The 24,594-nt window shown below is 44.5% G+C and overlaps 1 protein-coding gene across 1 annotated transcript; it reads left to right on the top strand.

Annotated features, from left to right (window-relative positions):
• Positions 1 to 10: 10 nt before the first annotated feature.
• On the top strand, positions 11 to 19,338 carry LOC127587147 (carcinoembryonic antigen-related cell adhesion molecule 5-like). The gene is made up of 5 exons (XM_052045340.1): positions 11 to 102; positions 11,261 to 11,535; positions 13,066 to 13,329; positions 17,705 to 17,818; positions 18,830 to 19,338. Exons 1-4 carry the CDS (start codon positions 11 to 13, stop codon positions 17,815 to 17,817), a joined length of 744 nt encoding a protein of 247 aa, XP_051901300.1. The 3' UTR covers position 17,818; positions 18,830 to 19,338.
• The last annotated feature ends 5,256 nt before the right edge of the window (positions 19,339 to 24,594 follow it).

Below are 24,594 nucleotides of genomic sequence, written 5' to 3'. Positions count from 1 at the left end.
TTCGACGTTCATGTATTTCACGTTGGAATCGTCTGATATGAACTGCCCCCATTCCAATCGCTTAGAGATGCGACAACAAGGTGATATCTCGGTGGAAGTGGGGTAAGGCAGTGTATATTGTTTTCACGTCTTGGCTCAAGGGTACCTTTTTTCAACCTTTAAGAGCCTAGCACTCATAGTATCTTGAAAGAAGCTGGAACTTATCTAAGTGGCACAGCTGGTGTTGAATATTACAAAGCGCAGGAAATTCCCAAGACGGAATAACCACAAACCACAGTGTACACTAAAAACGAAACAAATACCCATCAGAAATTCCAAGTATTCTGCCAAATTGCATTATAACGTTAAGAGCATCAAACAAATGAAAGTTCTTCATACCTTGTAATTAGTTTCATTGAGGAATGTATAAGTAATTTTTTGCCTAACTGAATAAAGGATTCCAATGTTGTCAATGTGAGCTTACCGTTTTCACTTATTATAGATGGACCAGAAGAGATAGAATTGTCCGTTAAACCATCGGATGAAGACATTATACTGGGAACAAATGTCACTTTCGAGTGCTCTGCGCAGTCCGTCCCGCTTCCGAGTTTGAGTGGTTTTTCAACGATGCACCGCTGGATCAGAGGGGACCAACACTCGACATTGTAGACGTTCGTCGAAATCACAGTGGCAATTACACGTGTCAGGCCTACAATAATATGACCGGCATAAAGTCACATCAACGAAGAAACTTGGTGGTGATAGGTAAGGGTACATACCAGTTCGGTTGTAAATCGAAAACAAATTATAACATGTCGAGAACAAGGGATCTGTGGATGGTAACAGTGTTTTTTTCCAGGGTAGGGAAGTCCAAAACTAGGGGGCCATAGGTTTAGCGTGTGAGAGGGGAAAGACTTAAAAGGACCAAAAGGGGAATTTCTTTTCACCTAGATGATGGTGAGCACATGGAAAAGAGCTGCCAGAGGGAGTGGTTGACGCACGTACAATAGTATAATTAAGAAGCCATTTAGATAGGTACATGAAGGGCGGGGCTTGAAGGGATATGGGGGCCGAACCAGGATATTGGGACTCTCTGGGTGGTCGGCATGGGACTGGTTGGGCTGGAGGGCCTATGTCCGGGCTGTATTGTTCTCTGGCTCTAACTCCAAAATGCCTGCAACGTGTGGAGAGGAGTAGGATTGAAATATAGCAGGTTCCGTTGTACTTAAGTTCCTTATAGGGGTCGTAGAATTCCAACAACACAGAAATTGGCCCTTCGGCCCTCCATATCCATGCAGACCATTAAGTGCCCAGCTATACTAATCCAATGGACCAGCACACTGGCGATTCAAATGCTTGTCCAGATATGTAATGAATGTTGTGAGAGCACTTACCTCCACCATATTCTCAGACTCTCCCGTCCCGTCTCGTCAAATCTGTTTGTCATCCCACCTTCCAAATAAAATCAATGTTAATTCCTCCCCGATCCTCGCAAAGTGCCAGACTCTTCTCCAGTTCTCGTCCCAATCTGAAGTACTGGAACGTGCTGTTACATCCATTCTACGTTCTCCTTCACCCTCAATGAACCTCATCCAAGTGACTGTTGTCCTTCTATGTGATTCGAACAGAAGGGAATCCACCTCTGATCCTCTTCCTCACCTATCATTCCCTCATTCTGGCCCACCGGTAATCATTGTTGGTGGCCTGAGCTGCACCGCAGCCTCGCCACATCTTTCACTGAGGCGCTTCTGGAAGCCTACACGCTTGCGGAGGCTGCTGTCATCTGCCCCAGCACTTACTCTGGACCCAATGTTAACTCGACTGCAGAGCTCATCGACACTTTTCACATCGTTCATCTGTGAAGTTATGGTGACTGTCCAATCCCCCCACCGTTTCCAGATTGTTGCAATTATTTTCCCCAAATGCCGGATTAAATTCATTATTATTAATTGTATAATTAGTATGCTTAAAATGTCTTGAGCTATTCAATGTTATGCAAACTTATCGTCTCAATGTGTTGCACAAAAACTATATAAAGCAGAAAATATCACGTATATTTCATCTTCCAGAGCCAGTTTCGAAGCCATAGTTACCACAGACGTTCCTTACCCTGTCGAACGCAATGACACAGTGGACGCTGGACTTGCACAGTTACCGGCGATGTAAAGCACATGACTGGGTTCGGCCCGACGCCGTTACATGAATACGAATTATCCACCGGACAATGTGACTTTGACTCTATCGCCAGTCGAAAGATCTTTTGTCGGCGTTTACTGGTTGCCAGGCATGGAGCATTATTAACAATGAAACAAGCCGACCCCTTTTCTCTAAACGTGTCTTGTAAGTACAAATCAATGATAATGGAATTTGTTATTCTGAAATATTGATGTGCTTACAGATTAAGTAAGAGCGTTCTGCTACCATTATTCGACCGCGAGGATTTAAGATGTGATTTGAAAGAACGATGTTGCCATTTCAGTACTGTATAGCAATAAGAACGGAGTAACGATGTGCAAGTTTATGAGACATCAAGATAATTTACGAAGGTCTTATTTCCTTAAACAGAGTGATCACTGACTCCAGGGGATGGAAATGTTAGTTAAGTGGTTGGAGGGTTAGCGGAGTAGAGGTGAAGGAATCAACAGGGGACGGGAGGGGGTCGTCTGGAAGTCAGTTCCTGAAAGCGTTCTGAAGACAGAAATCCATGGAAGAACCAAAAGCTGTTGGGCTCTGGGTCAGGACCTGGGATGTGAATTAACATAGCCATATTTGGCAAGCATGGACACGATGGGTAAACAGCCGCCTTCTGTCTCAGAAAGATGAAAAACACGATGATGCTGGCGGAGCTCAGCAGGCCAGGCAGCATCCGTGGAGAACAGCAGGCAGTCAACGATTCGAGTCAGGACCCTTCTTCAAGACTGAAGATAGGAAAAGGAAAATCCAGATCGGGTTCTGTGTCGTAACCCCATTTGACTTGGTTATAGAAACAGAAAATAACATTGATTTTTAACAGTAGACCCTAGTGACAGTGTGTTAGGCTAAATTTATAACATTTGGTCTTCAGTATTATTTCCAATAAAACATAAATTCATTGACGATTCATCAAAAAGGTAACCTTATTCCTTAATTCTTCACACTCCTTGGGGATTGGTACCTCAAAAGCAAATCACGAACACTCAGCATTACTGCCCCACCCAAAAACCATGTCCATTCATTGCTGCGTTAATATTAACATTCAGTGGATGAAATGTCAACGCTCCAACCGAATGGGAGTCTACTTGCTGGAGAGATGTTGACTTCAAGGAGCGTGTCCGTGCATTGGTAGAAACTTATATTGTTCTGAACTTAGGATGTGGAGTGAGGGATAGGGTCACCCCCTTCGATTTAGCCACGTGCCCACATCAGCACTAACCTGCTCATCTATCTTACATGCAAGCTATCGGTGGATGACAAAGCAATGAGAACATGAAGACACCTTGAGAAACAACGAAAGTAAAAATGAATTAATTGGAAGTTTTCTTGCCCAAAAGGGCACTGATGCTAAACTCCCTAAGGCAATATTTGCCGGGATGAATGCCCACGAATAGCCTGCAGTTATGTTGCCATGGAGAAGTGCGCACCTCGTGCACGTTTTGGGTTGACACAAAAACTTTGTATTGAGGTAGTCTCTTGCATATCCAGCAACTCGTAAGTGTGACCAAATTGCTTTGCATTAATTTGCTCTTTTGTTTAATGCCACTAATATCATGATTAGCAATAGCTGGATGCATTTAAGTGGTAATGGGTTGCTTTAAGTGGAATGTTTATTGGACGCAGTTCTAACTGATTAGACAATTAATTACAGTAGTAATGTCGAATGAGGGTGCAGAAGAGATTTATCAGGACGCTGCCTGGATTAGAGGGCATGTGCTATGAGGAGAGGTTGGAGAAACTTGGACTTTTTCTCTGGAGCGACGGAGGCTGAGGGGAGACCTGATAGAGGGTCTATAAAATTATGAGAGACACAGATAGAGTAGACAGACAGTTTCCTTTTCCCAGTGTCTAAATGTCTAAGGTGAGAGGGGGAAGTTTAGAGATGTGTTGAGAACAAGTTTTTATACGGAGAGTGATGGGTGCCCTGGAATACTCTGCCAGGAGTGGTGGTGGATGTAGATGCGATAGAGGCGTTTAAGAGGTCTTAGATACTCACATGAATATGCAGAGAATGGAGGGATATGGCCAATGTGCCGGGAGAAGAAATTTTGTTTTAATTAGGCAATCATGGCTAGTTATTTCGGCATAACATAGTGAACTAACAGACCTGTTCCTGCGCTGCAATGTTTCTTTCTCTGTCTCTTAAACTGTAACTGCGCATTACGTCACTTTAGATGGGACCGTATGCACTGAAGATTACTAGCGAAGACAAGAAAGAAACATATACTGTCAATCGAATCTTATACTCAATGCACTGCGGATTCGTTTCCACCTGCTGAACTTTGAATGGCTACTAAATGGAGACAGTCTTGGAATGAAAGTCAACAGCTTTGTTTGTTATCCAATATGACTAAAATTACTGACTTTGGGAATTACACCTGTCGTGCTTATAACAACCGCACCAAAATATCCGCCGAGACAACAAAGCTAATTGTTGCAAACGGTAAGAATTTAACTCTTCATCTATTAAGAATCAATGGGGATTTTTTCACTTGTCAGAGTTCACAAAATGCAGAAAGTATATGTTTTAACTTTAACAATAACAGTTTGACAAAAATGCACTTCAGAGAATGCAATGAAAATGGCATAGTGCGTTAACACCTCCACAGATGAGAGTAAGAACAACCAAAACAGGGGCAGGAACAGGCCACTCAGGCCTTCCTGCCTCCTCTCTCATTGTAATATCCTTTCAATTCAACTCTACTTTCCTGAACTAAACACACGTCCCTTGTTTACGATGGTAACTGACAATCAGTTATTACCTTCTTATCTGGACTCTTCAGAAGTATTATATCCTGCCATTGTTATAGTTATTTCTTCAGAATAAACATCTGGTTTGTGTATTAAGGTTGGTCGGATGGGGAAAGAAAACCATTAGGGAGAGAGAGAGGAGAGAGACATAAATAGATAGATAGATAGATAGACAGATAGATAGACACAGGAGAGAGAGAAGATGGGAGAGGAGGGAGAAGAGGGAGAGAGGGTAGGGGGAAAGAGGAGAGGCTGTTAGATGGTCAGGTTTATTTAAACAGCCAATCAGTGTGGTCCATTGTTATGTAATTGAGGGTATGGGACTTCTTAAAGGCTGGAGTCGTCTTGTTATTGTTTCAACGTAGAAAGTACATAAGAATGAGTGTGACATGGTTCCGTACCTAAAGACAAGTCGAAGCCAAAGTCGAGTTTATGGTCAAAACAACAGGTACAGTCTGCACAGGTTGCAATGGAAATCTTACTTGCAGCAGCATCACAGGCTCATAGCATCATGTAGGTGGCATTCACAAGAAAGCCATAAATTAAATATTAATTATACACATTTTTTACAAAAACACAATTTAGAACAAAAACAGTACATTTAAGGAGCAAAGTGTTCAAGGTGGTCGCTGTGTTGCTAAATTGCTAGTGATTAGAGTTTGCCGGTTGGTTCAAACCCGAATGCTTGAAGGGTGGTATCTGTTCTGAACCCGGTCGTTGTGAGACTTCAGGCTTCTGGACCCTCCTGCCTGCCATTAGAATATTACTCTGTTCTTTCATGGGCATGTGCTATGTCCAAGCATATCGGTGAGTTAGATCAGTCTGCGAAATGTCATGTTTCAGCGTGGCCTGTGGCTCAACACTGACAGGAGTGGATCACCAGACTCTCGCCCATTCCAGGCGCCATTGCAAAACGATGGTTTCGCTCACCGTCTCTGGAAAACTATCGTGCTTGCTGGTCTGGCGCATAACTGATTCCAGGCCTGTGGCAGTGCAAATGATCTCTGAAATGGCCCAACATGCTTTAGCTGCATCATAACTCACTTTGTAAGGGCGGCAGCTAATCAGTTCTGATCTCTATAAAGATGTTATTACACTGGAGAAAGGGCAGTGAATGATGCAGGAACTGGACAACTGAAGATGCGAAGGAAGATTCGATAAGCTAGGAATGTTTCCTTTGTAGTAGGGAAGGCTGAGAGGAGGTTTTCATATTTTCTAAAATCGTCAGAGGTCAGGATAAATATGTAGGACACAGAAGAAAGGTCAAAAACAGTGGGTATTGTCAAAGGACACAAGGAAAGATGTTTTACTCGCCCAGAAGGTGGCAGAGGTCTGGGGGTAGTGATAGAGGCAGAAACTTTCGTCACATTTAAGAAAGGTCTGGACGTGTACTTAAAAGAGTTCTGAACTTGCGGGCTGCTATTTCAGTGTGGACACAGGATGGGGTTAGTGTTCTCTTCTTCGACGAGCGCAGAGATGACGTGCCAAATGTCTTCCTTCTATGCCTTGATTCCATGATTCCTGCACTGGCCAGATCTTCAACATTGTCGTGTATCCCAACGTACATACAGTGGTGAAGCTGGTGGACCAGCTGCCTCGATGCTTCAGAGACTCAGTTTCGGTCCTCCGTCTGTGTGTGTGTGTGTGTGTGTGTGTGTGTGTGTGTGTGTGTGTGTGTGTGTGTGTGTGTGTGTGTGTGTGTGTGTGTGTGTGTGTGTGGAGTTTGCAAGTTCTCCCTGTAACTACGGGTGCACCGGTTTCCTCCCACATCCAAAAAACTGTGCGGATATTGGTGGGTTAATCGGCCGCTGTAAATCGCTCCTAGTTGTGTGGATCAGGGTAAATCCAGGGTGGGGGGGGGGGGGCTGTCGATTGATGAGAATGTGGGAAGAATTAAGTAGGTGCCGCTTGGTAGGTTAATTGGCCGCCGTGAATTCCTCCAAGTACATGGGAGGTGGTAAAATTGATTGGAAAGTGGGGAGAAAATTAGTGAGGAAATATACTTTCACCGTGAGTCAGCACGGACTTGATAGTCCGAATGGTCTCTTTCATGCCCAAAGGAGTCCATAAAAATGGAACAATGGGAGCTGAAGCAATTATTTTCAGTTATTGTTACTTCAGTCCAGTTACATTAAAGTTGTCGGAGCAGCGATGATTTTCGGAAGCAACCGAGCGGTTTGTCCAACAATATCATTGGTTCTACCGTATTCCTCAGGGAAGGACCTTTACTGTTCGTGACCAGTGTTGCTGATGTGCGACACCAGACCCTCAGAATGTGACTGGCACTTCAATGAAGTGGCGAGAAGGGCAGGTCAGTTCAACTGCAATCAGGGAAGGATACTAATTAAGAGCTGACAGTTATTTTGTTTACAAATGTGAGGGACAAAGCTAATGAAACGTATGTGTGACAGTAAAAAATAACTGCAGATGGCAGAAATCTAAAATAAAAGCGTAAAATGCTGGGAATGCTCAGGGATCAGGGCGAGTCTCTGGGAAGAGATGCAGAACTAACGTTTCAGGTCATAGAATTGTTCTAACCTGCCTGAGTATTTCCAGCTTTTTTTGTGTGTTTTATTGAATTCAGTTCCGGTCGACTCATTAAAGGAAAGGTGTGGAGGCTTTGGAGAGGGTGCAGAAGATGTTTAACAGGATGCTCCCCAGATTAAAGGGTATGAGCAATAAGGAAAAGTTGATTTCTCTGGAGAGTCAGAGGCTGTGGCGAGACCTTATAGAGGTTTATAAGATTATAAGGGACATATATAGAGGAGACAGTTGGTATCTTTTTCTAGGGTCGAATGCTCTAATACTGGAGGGCATTATTTAACGTGAGAGTTGTAAGTTCAAAGGAGATATGCGGGGCAAGTATTTTGCACAGAGTAGTGGCGGGTGCCTGGAATGCGCTGCCGGGGTTGGGGTTGGCGGCGGATACAATAGAGTTGAAGAGGTTCTTAGATAGGCACATGCATCTCCAGAGAATGGAGGGATATGAACATTGTGTAGGCAGGATAGATAAGCTCAGTTCAGAATTTAATTACTAGTTGAATTAGTTCAGCACAACATATGGGACGGAGGGCTTGTCCCTGTGCTGTACGTTTCTCTGTTTCTATTATAATTGAAACTATACCCTTGTTGAAAATGGAAACAAAATGTGTCCAAAGATAAACTGTGCCGGAATTACCTCCTTGGATTTGTGATCCATTTCACTGGCTGTTCCCAGAGCAAGATTTGCCCTCATTACTGTGGGTTTTCTGATGGTTTATCAGCATTCTCAAATCTCCGGATTCCGTGCATTGCTCACTGCCATTCATCATCTTTCCCTATTTCCATTGTTTTGCATGTGTTCGCGTGAATCATTTCATCCAAATCTCTGCAATTTTTCCTTGTGGGTTCCCATCATTTTGCTCTTTGAACTTATGAGTAAGTCTCTGCCCCTCAGACTTAGATTTCATGTCTCGTTCCAAGTTTAGGATCAGTTGCATTCCAAGCAGTTAAATTCCCAGGACAGCTTCATAGCTAAGATTGGTACAGAGATGTCGTCCAATATTCACTCATGCTCTTCACTGATTTTTCAGTTCCAACATCTGCACCTTATTTTTGAACCTGAGCATTAAGTTCCCGGCACTTTGCCAAAATCTTTGCTAAAACCTAAATTAGGAAATCAGCCTCTCTGTCCAATGTAGTGTTGCCTGTCAGACATTTACGGCTGCGGTGAACAATTCCAGCTGTTTGTTTGGTTTTGTTTAGCTAAAGAGTTCCATGACGAAGTATCCAGCTGGCAGGGGAGTGTTGCTTTGCAAAATTAAGAGGATCTTATAAAGTTGAATTCCCAGCCATTTCAGGTAGTCGTCCGTAAATAGTTATAAACAGAGCAACAGGTCTCTTCTAATTTAAGTAAAGTTAGCAATTAGCTCATACTTTTGCATATAAGACTCTGCTTAACAGAAATGTCTGATCCAATCCGTTAGAGGAATTTAAACTTAAATTCACTCAACTAAAGGCATTACATACCCACGTTAGACATGGTCATATTTTCCGTGCTCATGTTTCCTTGTGACACAGAAGGAGCATATTCGACCCACCAAATTTATGCTCTCAGAGCAGTCCAATCAGTCACATTTAACCTATCATTTCTTAACATCCTGCCCCGCCACCAACCTACACAGAATGGTCATAGAGTCCATACAGTTACACAACACGGAAACAGGCCCTTCTGCCCACCTCGTCCACGTTGACCAAGATGACTTACTGAGATGTCCCCATCTACCTGCATTTGGCCCTATTCGCTCCAAATCTTTTCCGTCCGTGCACCTCTCCAGATGTCTTTTAAAAATTGTAACTGCGTTGTTATTGTACCCGCCCCTACCGCTTACTGTGGCTGGACGTGCTATATACCCACCAACCTCTGTGTGAAAAAGTTGCCGTTTTAAATCTTTTCCTCTCATCTTAAACACCTGCCCTCTAGTTTTAGACTTCCTTTCCCCGGGAAAACAAATCTGTGACCATTAATTTTATCAATGTACATTTGGCAATTAACCTCCCAACCGGCAGATCTTTGGGATGTGGGAGAAAACAGGAGAACCCGGGGGAAACCCACGCTGTTACTGTGATAACGTGCAAACTCCACATCGACAGCGTCAGAGGTCGGGATCGAACCCGAGTCGCTGGAGCTGTGGGTCAGCTGCTCTACTTGCTGCGCCACTGTGTTGCCCCTAATGGTGACTGCTTTGTGCTGTAATCTAATGTGGGATTCAAAGCAATAATGTCCTAAATTCCAATGTAATTTATCAACAAAAGCGTTTGCCATCCGTGCCAAACTGAAGGACAGTTTAAAGTAACTACGGACCAAACTGACGGAGATATTGTGCAATACTGCTCTGCTACAAATAGCAAGGTTGAGCTAAAATCAATCTGTCGCTCTGAAGGCTGTGGAATGGCCTTAAAATAGAATGGCTGATTTGGCAAGCGGTCTGCTTTTAAATGGGCTGTTACCGTTATATGTAAACATAACCCAAGACAGGGACGCGAAGGCGGCATCTATGGATAAAGAGGAAATAATCTAGCATTCGTTTTCATTTGATTATAAATTTTATACGATCATCTCTACTTAATTTGGAGTCTCGGTTTTCCACGCAGTTATAGATCTAAGTTTCGGCTTTTTAGTTCTTGAACTGGATTTGCACTCAGTGAGCCTAAACATCATGCATTGACATCACTGCGTTTCGCTTTGAAAATTGGTTCATTATTCATGGTGCTTATTGGGAGGGGGGGTCCAACTCGCACTCTCACGTCCACCCCCACTTCCCGTCACCGGCTCTACATCATGATATTCAATATTATGAAACAGAATTGCAATAAGCATGGAGATGACAGGGCGCCCTGTTACAGGAAAGACGTGGTTCAACTGGAAAGAGTGCAGGAAAGATTGTTGCCAGGACTAGAGGGCCTGGGTTATAGGAAGAGATTGGTTAAGGTCAGTCTTCATTCCTTGGAACTAGGATAACGAGGGGCGAACTTATGGAAGTGTTTAAAGTTATGAGAGGCACAGATAAGGTGGAATGTAACTGTCTTTTCCACAGAGTAGGGGAGTCCAAAACTAGGGGACATAAGTTTAGGGTGAGAGGGGAAAGATTTAAAAGGGACCTGAGGGGCAACCTTTTCACTCAGAGCGTGGTGAAAATATGGAATGAGCTCTCAGAGGAAGTGGTTAAGGCAGGTAAAGTGTCCATTTATAAAGCCATTGGGTAGGTTCATGGAGGGGCGGGGCTTGGAGGGATATGGGCCGAACGCAGGAAATGGGAACTGGCTGGGTGTGTACAGTGGATGGCATGGGCTCTTTGGGCCGAAGGGCCTGTATCTGTGCTGTATTGCTATGTGACTCTATGAGGGGGGCATTTGTGTTGCTGAATCGTTGCCGTTCTCACCTCCAGAAAGCGAGTGAAGGTGTTGGGGCAGAGGAGAGGCAAGGATTATGAGGATCGGACAAGGAAGTCTAATCAGCTGAGATCTAATTGGACACGAAGCGGGCTATTCCTTCTCTTATGTCTTATGTTTTGTGGAAATTCATTTTCGTTTGGATTGTAATTTATGAAGTGATGAAAATACCAGCACTTTGCTGATTCCCGAATCAAATCGTGGACAATTCCTTCCTCCCACAGTTGCTGCTCGTCCCGCTGAGTTCCTCCGGTAGCTTGTGTGTTGCTCCAGATTCCAGCAGCTGCAATTTCTTGTGTCTCCAACACTTCGCCGTACGTCACTCCATACACTTGGAGCAGAATTAACCCGATCATTGCGTGAAATGAACTGAAGTTCTGATTTGTTTTCATTTCTCCATCCGAAGGCATTTCCGTACCCAAAATTACATCGAGTTCCCGGGAACCGATAGAGCACAACGAAACGTGACCCTCACCTGTGACGTGTCTGGTCGGTTGGTTTCCATCCTGTGGAAAAAGGACTACCGCCCACTCCGGCACAGCGAGAACGCAAATCTGTCGGATGGAAATAAAACGTTAACGATCACGGAAGTGAATAGAAACGACACCGGGAACTACTCCTGTGAGGCGGAAGGTCTCCTCGGCAGGAAAGTGAGCAAACTGTTCCAGCTAACAGTTTACTGTAAGTCCCGAATAGTGCTCCATCCGAGCTGCGTGTTGTGTTTTTATTGTGCTTCACTCTGATCCGAGATTAAGCAGGCAGTCAGTGTTAGACAATGGGTGGGCTTATTGGGCGCGCTGTTCATTTCTGTTGAAGCCAGTTTCAGGGAACATTCTGGGGCGCGGGACAAGCATTTTGAGGGTCCTCCAAAGGCGCATACGGCGTATTGGCTGCCGAGTGACGCCCACTCCATAAACCCATGTCCCCCACCAATAAAAATCAAATATCAATCGTCTACAGAGCGTCCCGGGATGCAACATGGTCTTGTGGTCAGATCGTCGCACGTCCTGCAACCGCAATCTGCCCCACCCCTACTCCGAAACCCCTCCCACTCTTCCTTGTTCGACAGCCGCACTCAATTTCATCTGGGCGTTAACTGATTCTCCGCCCTTCAACATAATCGTGGCTGTGTTTTTGTTTCTTCTTAGCGTGATGTCCCTGTCCTCACCTCGGGTTCGCTAAATCTCTGAAAATCTATCGAATCCTGCTGTTAGTTCACTCTCTCAAAAAACTGCCACGTGCATTTTTTTTTTGCGTGGAGAAATCATTTTGCATTCATGCTGACCACCTTTGACACCATGAACTATATCGATATTATCAAAACAATACAATTCCACTTGGTCTCTGTTTATTGTGGTCAGTGTTGGCAATATTCCAGTTTACCAAATGTGTGGCAGGTAAACAGCGTAGATAATAGCTGATCGATTGATTTCAGAAATGACAGCGTACCATCGAATTAATTGTTAACTGATTAATTCGTCAATTCTTAAACTGAGTTTGCTGCATTGATTGGTTTAATATTTGATTTGATTGAATAGTCCAGGGTGTCTACTTAGAGCAAAGGACACTGAGGGAAAATATAACCTAGTTGTGCAAAATGATAGGAGGCCTGGAATTGGAATTGGTTATTACTGTGACATGTACCGAGGTACAGTGAAAAGCTTGTCATGCATGCCATCCATAGAGATAATTTCATTACACAGTGCATTGAGGTAGTAGTAGGCAATAACAGAATGCAATAACAGAATGTTATTCTGCAATAACAGAATGCTGAATAAAGTGCAACAAAAACAGAGAAAGTGCAGTGCAGGTAAACAAGCTGCAAGTTCGTAACGAGGTAGATTGTGAGGACAAGAGTCCATCTTATCTTATTAGGGAACTGCTTAGTAGTCTTATAACAGCGGGATAAAAGTTGTTCTTGAGCCTGGTGTTACATGCTTTCAGAATTTAGTATCTTTTCCTCGATGGGAAGGGGGAAAGGGAGAAGGTCCGGGGTGGGTGGGGTCTTTGATTATGCTGGCTGCTTTACTGAGGCAGAGAGAATTATAGACAGAATCCATGGAGGGGAGGCAGGCTTTTGTGATGTGCTGAGCTGGCACAATGTCCAACCAATGATTCTATAAGGCATCACCTAAAAATTCTCAGTTCCGTGCATACTGGACAAATTTGCCTTTGAGTCTGTTAATTTGTTAATGCCTTGACGTGTTGCAGATGGTCCAGACGAACCCCAGATAGTAATGAGTCCCAAAGAATCAACATTTCATCGTGGATCAAATATTACACTCACGTGTAAAGCATCGTCATTTCCAGCTTCAAAAGTTCATTGGTTTTTCAACGGAAACTCGCTGAAGGATAACGAGGAGCAGCTGATTATCGTCAACCTCCACCGGAATAACACAGGAAATTATACTTGCGAGACCTCTAACAGCAAAACCAATCTCATCAAACAGAAATCAGTACAAGTATTCCTGTCAGGTAAATGGCTAAATGTTCTGAAAATCATGAAATTATATTAAATGTCTGGAGAGCATGTATAGACATGCCATGGTACGTGGGGATAAAGGAAGACTGGATTGCATATATTGTAACACAAGGAATCGATCAAGTCAGGTAGATGAACGAAAGGTGTCAAATCCGAGTTTAATACCATATGCTCTTCCATGTGTGCACAGCTGCAACGAAAAAACCCGCAGCAGCATCACAGGCACATAACATCAGATAAGCAGTGTTCACAAGAAAAACATGAAGTAAGCATCAAATATACACAATCTTTACAAGAACGAACACAATTACAACAAAAAAAGTCCATTTTCGTGCAAAGTAAACAAAGTCGTCAGAGAATTGCTACTGTCGTGATTAGGGGTTTGCCGGTTGTTTCAAGAACCGAATAGTTGGAGGGAACCAACTGTTCTTGAACCTGGTGGTGTGGGGACTTCAGGCTTCTGTACCTCCTGTCCGATCGTAGCTGCGAGGAGATGGCATAGCCCGGATGGTGGGGAACTCTGATGATGGATGTAGCCTTCTTGAGGCAGCGCCTCCTGTAGATACTACCGATGGTGGGGAGGGACGTGCCCGCGATGTATTGGGCAGATTAACACCTGAGATTATGAAATTGTTGCTGTCTCGGCGATGCGGTTGAAATATGGGCACGATGCATTTTGTGAGGACTATTAAGGCTTAATGAAATACAATGAATAATAGGAACTTCAGGGAATACCGAGGAATAGATGAACACTCGTGTACATTTCCAAGGCAATTTCATAGATAGGCAAGGTGGTTCAGAAGGCATTTGATATACTGTACATGCCTTCGTTTACCTGGGTCATGGAATATAAGAGCATGAAATATATTATCTGGGCCACATCCAGAACATTGTGTAGAGTTCTGGTTACCACACTATGGGAAGGATTGCACTGGAGAGGTTACAGCGGATGTCTTTCAGAGTGTTGCCTGGAATGGAGAGTTTCAGCTTCCGAGGACTGACTGGATCTGCTAGGTTTGTGTTCCTTGGGTGGAGAAGACTGATGGGGGACCTAACTGACGTAAACAAAATCATAAAGGGCATAGATAGGATAGAGATATGCAACCGTTACCTTTAACAAAGATGTCGAGAAGCAGGGGGTTGGGTTAAGGTAAGGGGTGAGAGAAGTAGAGGGGATTTGAAGATTTTTTTCACGCAGGGTTTGATTAAAATCTGGGTCTCACTGCCTTAGTAGATGATGGAGACCGGTCCTCCAACCACGTTCAAGAGTATTCGCGCGAGTACTTGGGACGCCATTCGTTAGAAGTCTGTAGACCGAGTGCTCCAGAATGGAATAGTATGGATTGGTCCTTGATATCGGCATGGACACAGGGGGCCAGAATATGTTTCCATTCTGTACAACTCTATCTCTAAATTGTGCAAATATACATTTTACTCGCTGTGGTCGAATGCTTTGGGTTTAATTTTGGGTTAGAATATGTGGAATCCCTGCCTCACTTTCTTTTGTAATTTGACGCATTATTTGTGGCATGTCTCCCGATATCCAAATAAGGACTCAGGGAACATCAGACCAGGGATTCATTGGAAAATCCTTGTCGTTGAGTGGAAGACTCTCACGCATGGGAAAAGAGACCTTTGGCGTACCTCGTGCCCTCCCACCATCAAGCACCCATTTCAACTTATCTTACACTAAATCCATTTCACTCTCCCGACAGTGGCCTCAATTTGTACTTCTCATCTAGACACTAAGGGTAATTCTGAGTGGCGAATAAACCCTCCAACCAGCACATCTTTAGCGAGCTGAGAGGAAACTACAGAACCCGGGGAATGTCTCGGGGAGAGCGTGCAAGCTTTTCCTCTGTTGCCCTGAAATCCATAGTCAACTCCGTTAACCTCTACCACCGTAGTGGAGAAATAAGTTTGTATATTCCATGCAGGTCCGTAGGTCATTGAATCTTTTGAAGCACGAGCATGGCGATTTGTCGCCGTCTCGGAAGTTGCTCCTTATTGGTTGACACTGAATTCTCTGTGCGTGCAATGTTCGCTCAATGCCAAATAACAGTTGACAATTTAGAGCTCGACCGAGATGAGTATTAATGACTTTTTGAGCCAACATAAACTGGGTTATATCTTTGCGAAGCTATCTTGCCTTCCTCTGTGTAACACGAAGCAAAACCGACGTAATTTTACGAGCAATCGGCAGCTGGAGCCGGCACCTCCACAAGTACGTGGATCAAGACCTCGGGAATATCTTTATGAAGTTTGCACGTTCTCTCCATGACTTTGTGGGTTTCCGCCAAGTTTTCTAGTTTCCGGAGACCTGCTGCTAGCTGAATTGGCGCCTGTAGATTGCAACCCAATATAGGCAAGTCTCATATCCAAATGGGCGTTGAAGGGCCAGTGTAAGAGAATAATTCGTTTTGTGTCATCGGTTGGTGGGGTTACTCTGTCGAGAGCCGGAAGGTATCAGATGGGCTGAGTGGTCTTCATGCTGTATGAATTGACATTACCTCCAGCCTCGCTAAAACACTCACCCCTCCTCAAGCAATTACCTTCTGTGGTTGAATCCAAAGGTAAATGGGATCACGAACACCACCATTTTTGTGTTTTTACTCATAAACCTATTCATTTTAATTATAAGAGGCTCAGATTTCCCTTCGTTCAAAAACTATGAGACAACAGTTTAAAATAAGAACATAAGAACTAGGAGCAGGAGGAGGTCATCTGGCCTGTCGAGCCTGCTCCGCCATTCAATAGGATCATGGCTGATCTGGCGGTGGACTCAGCTCCACCGACCTGCCTTTTCCCCACAACCCTTAATTTCCCAACTATGAAAAATATATTTGATGAAGTAGCTTCTACTGCTTCCCTGGGCGGAGAATTCCACAGATTCACTACTCTCTGGGGAAAGCAGTTTCTCCTCATCTCCTTCCTGAATCTACTCCCAGGATTCTTGAGGCTATGCTCCATAGTTCTAGTCTCACCTACCAGTGGAAACAACCTCCTTGCCTCTATCTTTTCGATCCCTTTCATCATTTTATTTATCCATAAGATCCCCTCTCATTCTTCTGAATTCCAGTGAGTGTAGTCCCAGGCGACACCATCTCTCCTCAGAAGCTAAGCTCTTCATCTCCGGAATCAACGTTGTGAACCTCCTCTGACCTGCCTCCGACTAAATAATGAGACCAAAGATTGGGGAATTTCTTTTATTCAGTGTGTGTGGTGTCCGGAATTTAGTGCCGGTAAGCGTGATAGAAGGAGAAACCTAATCAAATTTTAAAAAGAAGTCGGATGGAAAACGTCCAGAACAGTGATTTTCCCCTAAGTAGTTATATTTCCCAAAGGCACGTATATGGTGACTGGTTTGGCCTCCTCATGCATTTTTGGCAGGGCACTACGGAGAGTTTAAAGTGAGGGAGGGGATTAGTACATTGCGTGGATAGGGTGGTTTCACGTGCATTTAACGACGCTAAACTAATTAAATTATTTTTTAAAAGTGAGCATTTCCATCCTATCGATTGCAAGGCAAATTCCTTGCTACAAAGGCCTGCGAAGGTCCAGTTATCGGGTATTTTTGAGGCAGAGATTGATCGGTTCTTGAATGGTAAGGGGTTAATGGTGACGAGAAAGAGTAAGAATTGGGTTTAAGTAATCAGCCATGATTGAATGGCCGAGCAGCCTCGATGATCCGAATGGTTTCACTCTGTTCCTATATCTTATGGTCTTGTGGTATTTCATTCAATTGCTTCACACTCTTTGGGAGACATGGGACCCGGGGTTGTAACCCTGTAACATGAAAACTAAGGAACCCAAACTTTTCATGGTGAACTATGAAGGGGTCTTCTTTATTGTTCAGTTATCTTACTCTGTGCACCACGAATGAACTAGGAAGAGAGGATGTCTTGTGATGAGAGATTGAGGTAGAAATGGTGATACCCTTGGCGTTTGAAGAAACGAGGAGTGATCTCACAGAGAACATATAAGTCGCCCAGATGGACTGAAATGACAGACTGACATGTTTAACGTTCGCACCATAATACAGAGACTTCGCAGTGAGGGGGGTCAATGTCAGGGAATACGATACTGGGCGCTGTGTAATGAGAAAAGGATCGATTTCTTAACACTGTGATTTAACTCTTTTGAATTCATTACGAAGGAGTGATACTGACAGATGTAAGAGAGAGATCAGAGAGTTGAAGCATTGGATCAGCCATTGTTTTATAGTGTCAGCTTCCTTCTATCTCTGCTTATGATACGAAATCTCAATTTTCTTAACTAATGCATGGGGAAATATATTTGGATTAACGTTGTCTCATACGTAGTGGTTGTTCAAATTGTGACAATTGTCATTTATTTTCTTTCATGAAGAAATAGATGATCTAGAAGACTATGGAAATAAGTCCTGGATCGCTGCCGCTGTAGTTGGTGTACTGGTCATCATTGCCCTCGGCGCCTGCGCATTCTTCAGAAACCGAAACTAAAGTACGTCTCAAACTATTCACTCTTTCCCGTCAACACGTTGAACAGAACCATGTCCTGACGTGGTGTGGGACCACCAGAGTAATTGAAGTTTGCAGATGTATATCGTTAACATAAAAATACTGAGGCGGCAATGGGCATTTCTGTTGCGTGTGGGGAGATTGGACAAGTATTGTGGGTCGCTTTCATAAAGTAAGATCAGGAGAGTCAGGTGAATCATTGACTGAAGATTGGAGGTCGACATGGGCTAGTTGGGCTGAATGGGCATTGTATGTCCAATATAGGTCTATGTGATCGTTAGAGTCACACAGCACTTGTCCAGAACGACCAAGTTGCCTAATTGAGTCAGTCCCATTTGTCTGCATTTGCCCATTTCCCACTAAACCTTTCCTACCCATGTACCTGTCCAAATGTATTTTAAACTCTGTAACTGTACCAGCCTCTCCTACCTATTCTGCCAGCCCGTTCCATTTTCTCACCACCTTCTGTGTGAAAAGTTGCCCCTCAGGTTCCCATTTAGATATTTCCCTTCTCACTTCATACGCATGCCTTCTACTTCTGGGCTGTCCTACCTTGGGGAAAAGACTGCCTGTTCACCTTATCGATGGCTGTCATGACTTTGTAAGGTCAACCCTGAGCCTCCTCCGCTCCAGGGGAAAAAGCTCCAGCCTACCCAGTCTCTCCTTTTAACTCAAACATTCCAATCCCGGCAATATCCTTGTGAATCTTTTGTGTACCTTTTAGAGTTTGATGACGTCCTCCCTCTAGGAGGGCGACCAGAACCGCACAGAGTACTCTAAATGTGGCCTTACCAATGCCTTGTCTCAATATCCAGAACGATAAAGGCCAGCGTCCCAAAGCCTTCTTTGCCACCCTGACTACCTGTCTCGCCACTATCAAAAAACTGCACCTCTCTGTCCAATCTGCAAGAACGGATTCGCCAGTTAACATCATAAGTTGCTTACGATATTTGGGCTGCCTCTGAGCTAACGTTCTTTTCTTTATGTCCGACAGGCGGGGAGGGTGTGGACGTAATTTTACTGCGTCCCCAATCTATCCACAAAACCCCAGAAAAACAAACATGCTGGAAATTCCTCCCCGGACGTCTGTCTCCTGCTGAAATTGTACTGTCATAAGTCGCTTTCGATTTGAGAAATTCGTGTTGATACCATCTGACAGGGGCTGGTACAATATGGATTCGGTCCTGCCGTTATTAACCTGACCATGCAACATTTGCGGTGAAAGGTTATTTGTATACGGGCAGGTTTGTGTAATGACAGGCTTTGTAATAAATTTTTATTAAAGTTATATTTTTCTTTGTACCAGCTAAAGGCATTGACCATCTCCCTTCCTACTTCATCAAAGCAAACACGTTGGGACACTATTGAATTCAGAAGGTTTACGGGTATCCTCTGGTTGGCACTCCTGACATTGCTACTAATTATTCCGGATCACACGGACGTACTTGCTTATACATCAACCTAAAGTATTGCATTCTGATATTAAAATGTTCTATTTGTAAATGATCGAGTCCATCATTTCGTCTGAACGTAGAAGCAAAAGTTGAACACAAATTTGCTCAGGGAGGTACACAATTTTGTTAATGCTTCCCTGTGGTAACTGCCTCAGTGAGCTGTCGGTTCCTTCGATATATGACACCATTGGCATGACAATGCTGATGGCTTATCCATCTTATTCTGCACCTAACAATGATGTAGGGGTAGGGATTGGTGTTGAGTAACACCGTATAGCCCAACTGATCCGCTTCTCTTGATTTTGAGTCCAATTGATGTAAAAGTCTGTGGCCAGATGCATAAAACTTGGTGGATATTTTGGTACAATTTCGTCAAGTAATGACAAACGATGGTTTATCAATCCCAACAGTAGAATTCTTCCGCTTCGTGTACATGTTCCTTCTTTAAAGATCACGTTCCTCGTTAACCTTCCCACCATTTTCACAGTCTGTTCTGCCTTACATTTTCCCGGAGGACTAGAGCAGGGCAGGGTCAGTTTCTGAATGGGTGCTGTTGGCCAAAGGGATTCGGTTTTTTTTCCCCTGGGAAATGTGACTGCTTACTTATGAAGAATATCTTACTTCCAGTTGGATGGGTTATTGGACCAATTGGAGGGTGACTGTACAGTCAAAGGAGTATTAAAGTGTTGGAAACAGCGGGACTGTGGGACATGACCAGCTAGTAGACTGTGCCCCTGGAGAAAGAAAATCTGAGCCAATATTACAGCTAAAGACGCAAGAGACTGCAGATGCTGGAATCTGGAGCGAAAGCAAAGTGCTGGAGGCATTCAGCTGGTCGGGCAGCATCTGTGGGAGAAAGGAATTATTTAGGGGGCAGATGCTGCATCCGGATCACCACTTCCACCCCACCCCTCTCACACATTATGGTGCTCGACCTGCTGAGTTTCTCCAGCAGTTTGTTTTTTTTTTGCTCCAATATCATAGATGTTGAATAAAGTGTAGTTTCGTCAACGTGGTTGGAAGACGCAAAAAATCTAAATGCAGAGGAGATGCAACAGGATTCTGCCTCGATTAGAGGACATGAGCTATTGGGAAACATTGAACAAAATTGGATTGTTCTCCCCAGAGCGTCGGAGGCTGAGGGGAGACCTGATTTTAAAACTATTAGAGGCATAGACAGGGCAGATAGTCAGAATCTGTTCCCTGGGGTAGAAGTGTCAAATACCAGAGGACGCGATTTTAAGGTGAGAGAGGCAAAGTTTAAAGGCGACGTGAGGGGGAAGTTTTTACTCAGAGAGTGGTAAGTGCCTGGAGTGGGTTACCGGGGTGGTCGTGGAAGCAGACAGTTTGGTGGAATTTAAGAGGCGTTTAGTTAGACGCATGAATATGAAGGGAATGGGGGGACATGGATGATACACAGGAGAAGGACATTTAGTATAAATTAGCATCAAGATCGGCCCAACATCGTGAGTCAAAAGGCCTGCACAGTGCTGTACTGTTCTATGTTCTATATTAAATTTCTACAGAGCATCGAGGCCAGCTCCATGTATGTTTTATACGTATCTCTTTAAATCTATTTAACCAAATAGTCCACTGGTCCATGGAGAGATACAGCACAGAAATAGTCCTTTCGGCCTACCGAGCCTGCTCCGACGATCGCGCACGCATTTACACTAACGCTATCCTGATCCAGTTTGTCGCCACACACTCCCATCAAATACGCCGTCACCCAGATTCTACCATTCCCCTGCACACCGAATGCTTTTGACGGTGACCAATTCATCCACTACGCCATACCTTTTGGGTTCTTCCCCCTGTATTCACGGCCACTATCAGAACTAACTGGCTGACTTTATTCTCAATTTCGATGCTGATCTGGATTTACATTCGACTGCGGCTACCCTGGTGGGACTTGAAATGCACCTCTGCACGACCATCTTTCTCAGAGGTAATTTGTCTGTCTGATTTGCAATCGTTATTTATTGGAACTTGGAAGCAACTTAACATTGCAAAGGCATATTTAGTCATGACTTTCCTTCTTAACTTCGGCCACTAATAATCAATAATCAATAAACCAGCAGAGCAGAGGAAATATGTCAGTTGTCCTATACATCCGCAAGATTAGCGCATCCTTGCGGATGTATAGGACAACTGACATATTACCTCTGCTTTGTTGTGGCTCCTGAACAGTTACGACTTTGGGCACGTTGAATATATTGTCATATTTAACCATTTCCCCCAGTTCAACATTGCTGCTCCATTGCGCCGCCTGGTGATAAAACCTGGCCCAACAGCAGTACCTCGAGGCGTCATTGTCGACAGATTCTTTGCAATTTTAATCTCATATCTCGAAGAACATTCCATAGAATATAAAGCTTTGACAAAATAGAACATTTTTCTTTATCACTTTGGAGTTCAAGTAGAATGATTTTGATAAATACCTTCCAGTGGCAAAAAAGGCATTTCAGGGTGCTTGCGTGTGTTGAGAAGGAGCAAGCGAGCTTCAAGTGTGAATGAGGTTGACTTAGCTTATTACTTTGATAATATAACTGCAAAAGTACAGAACGTGACCTTATCACAGGGAGGATGGTGATGATTTAAATGTGTAAATCTGTTTTCCTTCATATTCAATCTGGAGCAGATAGAAACATCAAAACAGAAGGAATAAGAAGACGGTGGATAACTTTGTTTCTGGGGTCTTCTCCATCATGACGTTCTGCCTCAGCGTCATTTTCCAGCACTGTCCCCAGATCCCAGTATCGCGATCTCCACCAATCTCTTTCTAGAACGAGCTCAGTGGCTGAGCCGCAGTCCTCTGCGTTAGAAAATTCCAAAGATTCGCCCCCTTCTGCATGAAGAAATGTCTCCTCACATATGGCCAACCTCTTCAAAGTTTCACCTTGCAGAGTCGGGAGTTGGAGCGAAGTTTGGAGCGGGAACTTTGAAAAAAAAGTGAGTCCCTGTTCGTGTGTTTGTGATTTTCATCTTGCAAGAGTCTAAAACAGGCACATTTGCAAATTGTTATCAGTTGATTGGCTAATTAACAGCAGCGAATAAAAGGAAGGTAGGTATAAGTAGAGTGGCCATTGTTGGAGTGGGTCCGCGTTAGAGTGGAGCACCGGAGGCGGAGGCGGAGGCGGAGGCGGAGGCGGAGGCGGAGGCGGAGGCGGAGGCGGAGGCAAGTAAGTAAGTTTGTTAGTTTCTTTGTTTCTTTGACTTTTTCCCCTTTAGTGCCAGGCTAGAGTAGTTAGAATGGCTCTGGGGTCAGTGTGTGTTCATCTTGTAAGATGTGGGAGTTCTGGGAGACCTCCAGTCTCCCTGATAACTACATCTGCACTAGGTGCATCCAGCTGCAGCTCCTTACAGACCGTGTTGGCGTACTGGAGCTGCAGCTGGATGACCTTCGACTCCACAGGAAGAAGGGAATAAGAGCTACAAGGAGACATTCATCCGTAAGCTGCAGTAGGCAGGTAGCTAGGTGACTGCCAGGGGAAGGAAGGAGAATAGGCAGGTGGTGCAGTCTACCCTGTTGCCGCTTCGCTGAATAACAGGTCTACCGCTTTGGATACTGTTGGTGGTAGACCAGGGGAAAGCTGCAGTGACGGGGTTTCTGGCACTGAGCCTGGTTGTGTGGAAGAGGAGGGCGGTAGTGTCAGGGGGTTCAATAGTAAGGGGAGCAGACAGGAGATTATGTGAACGTGAAAAAGACTCCCAGATAGTCTTTTCCCGGGTGCCAGGGTCAGGGGACGTCTTGGATCGGGTCCACAGCATTCTAAAGGGGTGGGAGAACAACCTGATGTCGTGGTGCATATTGGTACCAATGACATAAGTAGGGAAAGGGATGAGGTCTTGTAGAAGGAATATGGGAGATATGTTGGAAGCTGAAAAGCAGGACCTCAAGGGTAGTAATATCTGGATTGCTGCCTGCGCCACACGCCAGTGAAGGTAAGAATAGGATGATTTGGCAGATGAATGCGTGGCTGAAGATTTGGGGCAGGGTTTCCGATTTGTTGATCATTGGTATCTCTTCTGGGGAAGGTAGGACCTGTACAAAAGGGACGGATTCCACCTGAACTGGAGGGGGACCAATATTCTTGCGGGCAGTTTGTTCGAGCTGTTGGGGAGGGTTGAAACGAGTTCAGCAGGGGGATGGTCAGAGATTAGTGCATTTGTGTACAAATAGATTCAGCGTGCAGTAAGACTGAGGAAGGATAGGCAGTTGAAAGGGCAAAATTGCAGTCAGTTGGATGGGCTGAAGTGTGTCAACTTTAGTTCAAGAAGTATTAGGAACAAGGGTGATGAACTTAGAGCATGGGTACATGGAAATACGACGGGGTGGCCATTTCAGAGACTTGGCTGTCACAAGGGCAGGAATGGCTGCTGGATATTCCAGGGTGTAATTGTTTCAAAAGGGACAGGGAGGTAAAAGGTGGGGGAGTGGCTTTGCTGATCAGGGACAGTATCCCAGCTGTAGAAAGAAAAGTCCTGGAGGGATCGTCTACTGAGACAGTGTGGGTGACACCTCCTTATTGTAAAGTGGATACATGTGGCACGGTTTATGTGCGTCCAAGAGGGATTCCTAACACAGTATGTGGCCAGGCCGACCAGAGGAGAGGCCATACTAGATCTAGTACTGGGCACTGAGTCTGATCAGGTTTCAGATCTCTCGGTGGGAGAGCATTTTTGAGACAGTGACCATAACTCCTTGACCTTTACCATAGCCTTGGATAGGGATAGGAGCAGACGATATGGGAAAGTATTTAATTGGGGGAGGTGGAATTATGATGCTATTAGGCAGGAAGTTCGGAGCGTAAATGGGAACAGATGTTCTGGGGAAGTGCACAACGGAAATGTGGAGGTTGTTAGGGAGTACTTGCATGGTGTTCTGGATAGGTTTGTTCCATTAAGGCAGGGTAAGGATGGCAGAATTATGGGACTATGATTGGCAAGAAAAGTAGAATATCCTGTCAAGAGGAAGAAGGAAGCTGACCTAAGGTTTAGAAACCCAGAGAAGGCTCTGGAGGGGTACAAGGAGCTAGGAGGATGCTTATGAATGGGCTTAGCGAGCTAGAAGGGGGCATGAGAAGGCCCTGGCGAGTAGGATTAAGGAAAACTCCAATGCGTTCTACTCGTATGTGAAGAATGGGAGGATGACTCGCGCGAGGGTAGAACCGATCAATAATAAGAGGAAACGTGTCTGGGGTCGGAAGAGGAAGGGAACTTCCTTAATGACTACTTTGCTTCAGTATTCACCAGTGAGAGACCGTGACTTTTGATGGGATGGCGTACGACAGGCTGATACGCT

The sequence above is a fragment of the Pristis pectinata genome, chromosome 39 (genome assembly GCF_009764475.1).
Source record: "Pristis pectinata isolate sPriPec2 chromosome 39, sPriPec2.1.pri, whole genome shotgun sequence".
Lineage (NCBI taxonomy): Eukaryota > Metazoa > Chordata > Chondrichthyes > Rhinopristiformes > Pristidae > Pristis > Pristis pectinata.
Note: the sequence above shows the minus strand (reverse complement) of the source record. Positions and strands in the feature narration are given on the sequence as shown.

Excerpts from the sequence above, each read along its gene's own strand:
- LOC127587147 (XM_052045340.1), top strand. The coding sequence starts at position 11 with ATGTATTTCACGTTGGAATCGTCTGATATGAACTGCCCCCATTCCAAT. Across the intron at positions 11,536-13,065 it reads GTTCCAGCTAACAGTTTACT|ATGGTCCAGACGAACCCCAG; the intron begins GTAAGTCCCGAA and ends GACGTGTTGCAG. Across the intron at positions 13,330-17,704 it reads AGTACAAGTATTCCTGTCAG|AAATAGATGATCTAGAAGAC; the intron begins GTAAATGGCTAA and ends TCTTTCATGAAG.